At 42.2% G+C, this 10,978-nt stretch overlaps 1 protein-coding gene across 2 annotated transcripts in view; it reads left to right on the forward strand.

Annotated features, from left to right (window-relative positions):
* Positions 1-9,274, forward strand: part of FBXW2 (F-box and WD repeat domain containing 2) — a 27,752-nt gene extending 18,478 nt beyond the window's left edge. For both annotated transcript variants that reach the window (XM_060154496.1, XM_060154495.1), the window contains 3 exons: positions 2,823-2,909; positions 3,521-3,690; positions 8,601-9,274. In XM_060154496.1, the coding sequence (XP_060010479.1) occupies positions 2,823-2,909; positions 3,521-3,690; positions 8,601-8,889 (546 nt within the window). In that variant the 3' untranslated portion in view covers positions 8,890-9,274. The remainder of the gene's footprint in view (positions 1-2,822; positions 2,910-3,520; positions 3,691-8,600) is intronic.
* The last annotated feature ends 1,704 nt before the right edge of the window (positions 9,275-10,978 follow it).

Here is a 10,978-nt window from a genome sequence, read left to right on the forward strand (position 1 = left end):
TAGAATGACTATTATCAAAAAGACAAGAAATAACAGGTGTTCGTGAGATTGTGTAGAAAAGGGAACCTTTGTTCACTTTTAGGGGAATGTAAATTGGTGCAGCCACTACGGAAAACAGTTTGGAAGTTCCTCGAAGGATGAAAAATAGAACTTCCACATGATCCAGCAATTCCACTTCTGGGTATTTATCCAAAGAAATTGAAAACACTAACTCAGAAAGATACATGCACCCCCATGTTCATTGCAGCATTATTTACAATAGCCAAGATATGGAAACAACCAAAGTGTCCATAGATGGATGAAGGGGTATATGTATTGAAATATTATTTAGCCGTAAAAAAAGAATGAAATCTTGCCATATGTGACAAATGGATGGACCTCAGGGGCATTATGCTAAGTGAAGTAAGACAATAAAGAGGCAAATACCATACGATCTCTCTTATAGGTGGACTCTACAGGGGAAAAAAAAGCCAAGCTCATAGATACAGAGAACAGATTGGTAGTTGCCAGAGGCCGGGGGTGGGATGTGGGGAGTGGGAGAAATGGGTGGACAGTGTTTTTTGGTTTTTCAGTTTAAATAAATTGTGAAGAAAGGGAAGGAGGAAGGAGGAGAAAATAATGCTCGCAAGAAGTGAACCAAAAATGCACAGGATCTTTAGAAGAATGTTGTGATGTCTTCTAGTTTTCAAAAAAACGATTGCTGTGAGAATCAAAAGCCATGTAAAAAGTGGAAATGCCATGCAGAAACACTTTTCTTGAGTTTATCGTGCTATTCTGTGAGGGGCTAAGGATGCAGGAATGAGCAAAACAGACCCAGGCTTGATGCGAATGTTAGTCTAGTAGGAGGAATAGTTATTAGTAATTTCACAAGTTCACAAATTGTGTTAAGTGCTATGGAGGAAAAGTGCAGGGTCTAATTCATTTTGATTCAGGTAAAGCTTTTAGAGAAGGGGCCAAATGTGAAGAATAAATGGGAGGTAACTGTGTAAATGGAGTGTTTCAGAGGGTGCCGTATGTGCACAGGCCCTGGGGTGGGAAAGAGCCTAGAACATTTGATAAGCTGATGCCCTGGAAGGCCAGCAGAGCTGTGCTGTAGTTGGGGGAGGTGTGGGAGAGGGGCCATCATGTACGCTTTACTAGACCTCATTAAGGATTCTGGATTATTGTAAGTATAGTAGAAAGCAAGTGATGAGTTCTGAGCAAGAGTCTGGTGTAATTTCATGTTTTTAAGAAGATAACTGCTGGGCTTCCCTGGTGGCGCAGTGGTTCAGAATCTGCCTGCCAATGCAGGGGACATGGGTTCGAGCCCTGGTCTGGGAAGATCCCACATGCCGCGGAGCAACTAGGCCCATGAGCCACAACTACTGAGCCTGTGCGTCTGGAGCCTGTGCTCCGCAAGAGGCCGCGATAGTGAGAGGCCCGCGCACCGCAGTGAAGAGTGGCCCCCGCTTGCCGCAACTAGAGGAAGTCCTCGCACAGAAATGAAGACCCAACACAGCCAAAAATAAATAATTAATTTAAAAGCAAATTTAAAAAAAAAAGATAACTGCTGAGTGAAAAATGGGTTACAGTGGGGCACAAGTGGATGCAGGGTGGCCAGTTAGGCTTTTGCAGTAGTCTAAGCAAAAGAGACCCACGGCTTGGACTTGGGTGGCAATAAAGAAAGAGAAGGGCATACACGAAGGATGTGTCTTTAAGGTAAAGCCAACTGAACTTACTCATGGGGAGCAAAGAAGAAGAAAGAATCTGATGACTAGTGGCTTTTAGACTGGGTGGGTGATTGTGTGAGAAGACCAGTAATACCACCGAACTGTACACTTAAAAATGGTTAAGATTCTACGTTTTATGTTATGTGTATTTTAGGACAATAAGAACATTGGGAAAAAAAATTCTGTACTGGGTGCATTCAATTTTAAATAGAAAAGTTATATAATACAAGTTGGTGTTATGTTAAAAACAGTGGACTTGGGGCCAGGACACTGACTGAGATGTCTTAGATAAGTTACTCTTCCCTTCAGGGCCTGAGTTTCATCATCTGCTAGATGTTCCTGTGAGTACTAAATGAGATGATGGGACAGAACCCAGCAAGGTGCCTGGCACTCAGTAGCAGGTCTGTCAGTTTCATTTGAATCTGCAACCCAGGCTTCTGAATGAGTGAGCCTGGCCTCCCCTCTCACTTTATGCTTATTTATTCCTAAAATAACCAGAAGCTAGTGTTTACAGATTATCCCACATGCTAATGGAATGTTAGCTTCCATTACATTATTATTTTCTTTGTTTTATTTCATTTTCACTACAATTATTTGAGATAATAGGTGCCCCATCCCCTATTTTAAAGATGAGGAAACTGAGAAATGAAGAGGTTAGATGGTCCTGCAAGGTTGCAGAGTCAACATATGACAGATTCTGGTCCCAAGTCGAGTGCCTTTCCCTTTATGATGCACATGCTTATGAAAACAGGTCCTTTGTATCTACTGTGTGAATGGACTTTTTTCTTTCCTATCCCTCACATTTTTTATGAAGTCACGTTTTATAATTTTTTTTTTTTTACGTTTTATAATTTTTAAAGTCAGTCCTAATGTTTGCTTCCAGACTAAAGCTAAGAGTAAATGCTGCCAACATTAGACACTTTTAGGTCTTGCTAATAATCTAAAGAATCTGGTAATAGTAAAACTCTTAAAAAGGTTAACTTGCGTTATAGTTAACATAGAGTTATAGATTACTCATATACCATATCATTTTGACCTCTTTTTCCTATTTTCATAGGGGTAGGAACAGTACTAAAAGGATCTTTCTGTAACATGGATATTTATTATTTCTAGGTGGTCTTGCAAAAGTGCAAAGTCAAGTCTCTCTTGCACAGCCCTGGAGACTACATCCTCTTAAGTGCAGACAAATATGAGATCAAGGTGAGGTTTTTTTCCCTCCATTACTTTGCCTTATGAAAGAGTGTGGCACGGGGGGAATATTTCAAGGGAGGAAGGAATGTCTTTAAGCGCTCTTAAACACACTGGAAAGAGAATTGTTCATTTTCCTGTGTTCTAGGCAGTTTCTAACTCTGATTTGTAAATGAAGGGGGAAAAAATCCACAGAAATTTATCTTCGATGCGTTCTTACCTTTTCTTAAGACATATATCTCCTGCTCTCCTCAGTTCTTAGATCTAAAGTATGAAAACATAAACATTTACTTGTGTCATAATAATAGCAATTTGCAAAAAAGTTTACAGAGCACTCTTACATGTGTTTTTATTGCATCTTTTAAACTGTTCCATATGGTAGGCACTAACCATCTTCACTGCAGGAACTAAGGTTCAAAGAGGTTAAATATTTTACCCAAGATTACGCAACACATATGTGCCAAATCAGAATTTGAACCCATGCTTCAGCTGTAAAACCTGTGGTCTCTCCAGTTTACTTCACTTTGTATTCGATGTCAGCAAACACAGGCCACATTGTTTAAGGACAAGCTTTTCTATGGTGATGTGATCTCTCATCTTTCCTAATTTTCTCTTATCTGTAGATTTGGCCAATTGGGAGAGAAATTAACTGTAAGTGCTTAAAGACGTTGTCTGTCTCTGAGGATAGAAGTATCTGCCTGCAGCCAAGACTTCATTTTGATGGCAAATACATTGTCTGTAGTTCGGCACTGGGTCTCTACCAGTGGGACTTTGCCAGTTATGATATTCTCAGGTAATATTCCCTTGGACCTTTACCTTTAACAGTCTGTTGCAGTTTAATAATAAAGGCAAGGGCTTCCCTGGTAGCGCAGTGGTTGCGAGTCCGCCTGCCGATGCAGGGGACTCGGGTTCGTGCCCCAGTCCGGGAAGATCCCACATGCCGCGGAGCGGCTGGGCCTGTGAGCCATGGCCGCTGAGCCTGTGCGTCCGGAGCCTGTGCTCCGCAACGGGAGAGGCCACAACAGTGAGAGGCCCTCGTACCGCAAAAAAAAAAAAATAATAATAATAATAAAGGCAAGACTAAATATTTCCATAAACCAGTTAGTAACTTGCTTTGGGGAAATGTTTAGTCCATCAGTTGTGTGCTGAAAATCTCACACATAAAAATGTTTTAAAGGCAGTAATTAAATTAGAGTTATATGTTAGAATGTAAAGGGTCTAGATTCTAAGTCGTCTTGCTTTGAGTTACTTCCACTTTAAGAATTTCTGAATTCCCCTTCCAGCTTCTCTGGAAAATGAAGAGTTTGGATGAAAAGATCTTTCAGATCTCTTCTAGTTCTAATATTTTAAGTTCTACTTCCTGGTCAGTTGAAATTCTGTGTTGAGGGATTGAGTGGCTTTCTGCTGACTAGCAGAAAGACAGAGAAACTTGGAGAAAGTTACAACCTGCAAAGTTTCTCTCCAAAGAAAGAAATAGAGGTCTGTAGACAAATAATTTTGTGATTCACTGTATATCATAGACCCCTCTTGGAGACTGGCGGTATCTGTTAGCATATTGGAGGCTGATGGAAGCCAGTGACATATGGTGATTAAGAGAACCTACTTTGGTGATAAATAAACCTTGGTTTAAGACCTAGTTCTCTTTCTTATGAGCTGTGTGATTTTATGTAAGTTTCTTAACCTTTCTGTGTCTGAATTGTCTCACCTGTAAAGTAAAGTTTAAATGAAATGCCTGTAATGAGGACCTAGCAGACGACCTGACAGGTTTTTATTACTAATAGGTGTGAGAAGTCGTACATAAAGAAACCTGTTTTAATTTGTTTAACCTACTGTACTTCACATGTATTGTGCATAGAGCCCTGGTTTTGAGGAGCACATGTTAACAGCTCACAGAATTAGTGTTCCATAGCATGCTTCAGGAAGTGCTGGCCTGGGGACAGAAACTGAACATTTTCTTCATTGTTTTTATGCATGACTGTTTGAGGTCAACTTGTATGGAATCTGATCCCGCTAGCCCGCAGGACTTTGGTGGGCCCAGTCTCTCTGGTTGTAAAGTTACAACCTCATTTATGTCTTCCTGGAGTTAGACCTACATTTCTAACCAGTTAGATTTCCAAGCTGTCAGAATAATTTCTAGAAATGATTGATAATTACATTTTGACAAAGAAAGACTGGAACAGATACCAGAAAACATTAGTCCAACCTCTTCATTTTATAGATGGGGAAACTGAAGCTGAGAGAGGATAAGGGCCTTGCCCAATATCCCACAGCTCACCCTAGTCCAGCATCCATCCATCCATCCATCTGTGGTTGGATCATCGGGCAGGCATATGCTTAAGGAACCAGCAAGCCAGAGAGAAGGAACTTTTGAAAGAACTTGATTCTTTGCAAAGTAAGAAATTGAAGTACATTTGGCCATGGGTTCCGCACCCACAGATTCAACCAACTGAGGATCAAAAATATATATTAAAAAAAAAGAAGTCCAGAAAGTTCCAAAAAGCAAAACTTGAATTTGCCATGCACCAGCAACTATTTACATAGCATTTGCATTGTATTAGATGTAAGTAATCTAGAGATGGTTTGAAGTATACAGGAGGATGTGTGTAGGTTATATGCAGATACTGCACCATTTTATACAAAGGACTTGAGCGTCCATGCATTTTGTTATCCAGGGGGGTCCTGGAACCAGTTCCCCACAGATATGACCTTAGTCACCGTGGGAAAATCAGATCTTTGATAGTTTAATATTGTTTTTGTTTTGAATTAAAATTTGGGAGAGAGGGGTGAAGAGGCAAGGTGGAATAGAGGTATTATAATCTGATTAATGCTTAGAGTTTGAGAGTCTCTAAAGGTTTAATTTGATCCTATATTCTCGTGCTTCTTACTCAGAATGGCATATAGAGTCCAGAGTCCCAGGTGAAAGTTCTGTTAATTTTTGATGTTTCAATATACTAGCTGTAACCAATAAATCTGCAAGATTGTTTGCTGCTAGCAAGTACTAAGTTCAGATTTTTTTATTTTTTGAAAAGGGGCTATTTTATCTCTTGCTTTTTCCCCTCAAACATGAACATAACAGCCTCTTTTTGAAATCTTGTACAAATCTTGTGGCCTCAGTTGCCAGGACCAGGTTGCATTCTGTAAGCTTTGATGCTAATTGAAAAGAAAGCACAAATAGTAGCATGTTGCTCCATAAAGCTAAGCTATGGTGCAATCCCTTGAGCTAGGTTATCTCAGTACAGCAGGTGGGGTTTTGTAGGTTTAAGGGCCCAGAGTGCACTGCAGGGATGTCTGTTTACAGTTCTAAAGTAATCAAAGTAGACAGGCTGTGAGCCCGTCAGGACCTGTGTTTTGTCCTGCAGCACATTTGTGCTGGGGTCTTTGGAGTCAGCTCAACTTCCTCAGGCTTAAGTCCTGTCCCCTAGCCACTCTTGTTTTCCAAGTTTCTGGTCATTTTCTGCTTGTATTGATGATGTGGGACTTACTAGACTTTCCTGCTGCTTCCCCCAGTTTCCTTTGGCTCTCTCTTGTAGGAATTTGTATTTTCCCATGCTTACTGCACCACTTCTCTAGTCATTAGCAGATAATTATTTATTTAGCCTGTATGTTAGGCACTGTGATGTACACTGGGAACCAGCAGAGACACTTACCAAATTGTGGAAATGACTACTCAGGGAAGGCTGACTAAGTTAAACAGCTGACTACATTCAGGTGTTTTCATGGTTGGGATAAGAGCAACAGTGTTCAGGGTACTTTGAGACCCTGCCTAGTTTGAGGAGTAAAGGAAAGCTTCTTTGAGGAGGAGATTGGGGCCGAGCTGTAAAGGATGAGTAGACGCATTTCACTAAGCGCCAGGGGCGAGAGTGCAGTGAGGAGCATTGTAGACGCGAGGGCAGAGTCTGCTGAAAGGCCCCGAGACGCCAGAGCCTGGTGCCTTTGAGTGACTGAAAGAAGGCCAGAGTGGCAGATGTGAGTGCAGTAGAGAGCCATTGAAGGGTTTAAAAGTTTAAAATATGATAGGATTAGATTTTAGTGTGAGGTTAACTGACTGGAAGGGGCCAAGGGCAGACGTGGGGGCACCCATTGAAAACTCTTGGTAGCAGTGCAGGCAAAGGTGATGTCCTGGGTCAGAGTTGGGGCAGTTCAGGTAGTAGTGAATAAATTAAAGGAAAGTTTAGGAGGTAAAATCCGTAGATCTTGGTGATTGGATTTGTGGTTTGAGATTTGCATGGTTGCCATGTTTCCTAGCTTGAGCAGCTGGGTGAATGAGCAAGCAAGGAAATGAAGAAGAGAAGCAGGTTAAGAAGGTTGTTTTGGACTGTCTGAGTGTGAGGAGCAGGTCTTACTCTTCACTGCTAAATCCCCTCCCTTCCTGATACCAGACTAAAATCTGCTCCTTTGTAACGGTCTTTCCCTTTGACCTTCGTTCTCTCTGCTAGAGCGCCTGATGCCTGGCCTCTCACGCATCCTTCACTATTGAAAGACGATGATCATGTATAGCTTCCCTGTCCCTGCCACTTTGCTTTCTCCCCGCCTCAAGCTCATATTCTTCAGCTGTTACTTGCTTGTCCTGGTCACCAGGCCCTGTCCCTTCTGATTGACCTCTTGGACATACACTAGTTGGTAGTGTCCTTATTAAGATGTAGGATAAACTGGAGTCTCACCTAGGCTAAATATATTGTCACAGCAGAATTTGTATAGCCCTTGTCTTATAGCTCTTTTCCTAGTGCCTCCAAAGAGGACAGCAACTTTTCGCCTTACTAAATGTGCAGATAAGAGAGACGGAGGGTTTCGTTTCGTTTTGTTTTTTTTCATTTGTGTTCCTGTTTGGCAAGGTCCCTCCCACTTTCTGCCTTTGTCGTCGATGTTTTAGGAACTGCCAACCTGAGAAGGTTAAGGCTGTCCTCCCAACTCTCACAGTTTTCTCTAACTTATTATCAATCTATTAATAAATGTTTCTGAATTATTTGGGGGAACTTTATATATTCAGCCTCTGCTGTTCTTAGAGAGGAACCTGTGTTTGCTACGTGCCGAATAGAGAAGCACTGAGTCTGAGTCACTTGGTTTTTAGTCTTTGTTCTGGGCTGGGGGAGGTTCCCCTAGGCCAGTACCATCGGCCCTCCATATCCGTGTGCTCTGCATCCATGGATGTGGAGGGCCAGCTGTACTACGCCATTTATGTAAGGGACTGGAGCATCCTCGGATTTGGGTATCTGAGGGCGTCCAGGAACCAATCCCTTTGGATAACAAGGGATGACTGTATAGTAGTTTTTACCTAGTGGTAAGAGTTGAGTGTTACTCTCTCGTTCTGACTGGTAACTAACTAGTTGTGAATCCTTAGCCAAATTATTTACCCTGGCTGTACTTCAGTTTTCACATCTTAAAAGTGAGCGTATTAAACGAGATAATCTGTAAGATCCTTTCCAGCTTAGATGGGCATTTTGTGCTTTTATAAATATTCATCTCCTTATATGCCTATGTTATATTCCCTTATCATTATGAAGGGCTCTTCTCCCCGGCCTTTTTTCTAAAGGAGGGTGAGCTTTTTATCCTCATATTTTCCTTTTTATAAAAATGTTTCATTTAACTCTAAATTTGCTGCTTGAATTTTGCATTGGTTTTAAATTTCTCCAGAAAAGATTACAGTAGCATAAACAGAAGCACAGGTGCCTTCTGGTTCATGTTTATTAACTCTCATCCTTGTAGGGTCATCAAGACTCCTGAGATAGCAAACTTGGCCTTGCTTGGCTTTGGAGATATCTTTGCCCTGCTGTTTGACAACCGCTACCTGTATATCATGGACTTGCGGACAGAGAGCCTGATTAGCCGCTGGCCTCTCCCAGAGTATAGGAAATCCAAGAGAGGCTCCAGCTTCCTAGCAGGCGAAGCGTCCTGGCTGAATGGACTGGATGGGCACAATGACACGGGCTTGGTCTTTGCCACCAGCATGCCTGACCACAGTATTCACCTGGTGTTGTGGAAGGAGCACGGCTGATGCCGCGAGCTGCGCCGCTGACTGACTTCGGGCGCCGGGGCTGCGGGTTTTGAGTGCAACCTCTGTGGCAGCCGACTGCATGAACCAAAGTTCTCACCTAATGGTATCATCACGCAGTGCACAATCATTTATCTCTGTTTGCCAGGGGACCAGGGCTCGGGGTCGGGGAGGGCTCATTTCGTTGACATACACCGCAGCATGCTGATGGGGTGCACCGTTGACTTCATTCGTACTTAGTTATGTTGGTCAGTATAAGAGGCTGCATTTGGGGTTCATCTTTCTTGAATATTGGTTTTAAGTAAAGATATTTAAATGGCTCATTAATCTGCTAATTGGTTGCCTATAAAAACACATTCAGTCTATTATTAAAGCTTTTTACCATTGCCTTTTTCTCTTTTGAAGTTGAAGCAAAGGTGCTATGATGTTGTTACAGCAACTTTTCTCACATGGGGCTTAGCTTTTCTAACAACCCGTGTTATAAAGACCACCAGGTTCTGTGACATGCATACTCTCCACCAAATACCAGTTCTAAAGAAAAGTCGTCTTCCAGTGCAAATCCAGCTCTATAAATTGATGGTTTGTAACACATTCTAAACCCTAGTTCTTGACGGAGTGAAGATGGGCCATGTCTGTGTGAGGAAGTTATGTAGTTTTTGTTTCTAGGTGGAGCAAGCTGGTCCTTGGTCCCCCACGGCCTAGGTCACTGCACAGAGGTGACATGGTACAGTAGAAAGAGCACTGAGCTGGCAGATTGAAGACTGGCTCTGTTACCTAGGAACCCTGCACCCCAGGCATATACTTCTCTGGTCCCCATTTTCCCTGTCTGTATAGCTAGTTGTTAGGCTGTCACTTGGTTTCTAAGACTCCTTCTGGTCCTGTGTCTGCTGAGGTGTGCAAAAGTTGATATTTCAGTTTTGTCTGATTGCTGATTCATTGCTTCTTTAGGTTTGGAGATAATATATAAATGAAATCACTGATAGAAGGTTGTCACATATAAGGAAATCCAAACGTACAAAAAAGAATGGATAAGAGGAAATGTAGAAAATGTTACATGTTCCACTTTAAAAATGTAAGTGATTGGTAGAAGAAATGCTGAGAGCAGCTGTGGTCCTCTAGAGAGGCAGTGTGCCATATTAGAAAGAAAGATCCCTGACCCTGACTTTCGTCCTCCTTTGCCTCTAACTTGATGTGTAGCCTCAGGCAGGTTAACTTTCTGTTGGAAATGAAGGAATTGCCCTAGATTAAGGTTCGCAAAGCCACACGCCCAGGGAAACCACGCAGATAAACATAAGTGAGTGCAGCATGCTGTGTAGGGTGGGGCTGCACCAGGGGAAGCTTATCCGGCAGGGCAGTTATGGAGCCCTAAGTGTTAGGCAGAAACAGGTCCAGTGTTTGGCAGGTCTTCTGATTTTTCAGAAGGAGGTAGAACTCCAGAATTTTATTTGTAATTCCCTAATTTTAAAAATGTTGACAGCGATTTGAAGATCATTCAAGGTGTAGTGGGCTAAACAAAGCATGTCTGCGGGCTGCCAGTTTGTATTCTCCACCCTCTCATTCCTGTAAATTAGATAATGCTGTGATTCCGCAGTGGAACTGTTTTAAAGTAACTGTCACAAACACTAGGGAGAAAGTCGAGGGAGCAAGTAGTAGGAAGAATTCAGCTCTTCCCCATTGTGTTACAGGGGAGTGAGGGGGGCATTTCATTCACAGACCGACAGGAAACTAGTTTGAAGATGAACTTAATGGGAACCTGAGTGAGAGCCTTTGCCTGGGAATATGAGGTATTCATTCATCTTCTTAACTCTGATACAAAGCACATCTGTTTTTCAGGTAGGAAAAGGGTTGCTGGCAGAGCTGAGAATGATTCAGAGTACAGTGGGGACACAGCTCTCCCAGAATCCTATCAGCCTAGAGCCTGACAGTGGACTTCTGAATGCTGCAAAGTTAGGGTTTCAGAGAATTTTGAGGGTTGGTTTCAAGGACGGGTTTAGTTAATATCCATGTTGAGGCTCTGAGGGAATTACGTAAAAGAGCAATTATCTTTCTCCATCCCCCAAATCCATTTCACATTGAGTTCTGAGTGTGAGCT

The sequence above is a fragment of the Lagenorhynchus albirostris genome, chromosome 7, assembly GCF_949774975.1.
Source record: "Lagenorhynchus albirostris chromosome 7, mLagAlb1.1, whole genome shotgun sequence".
NCBI lineage: Eukaryota > Metazoa > Chordata > Mammalia > Artiodactyla > Delphinidae > Lagenorhynchus > Lagenorhynchus albirostris.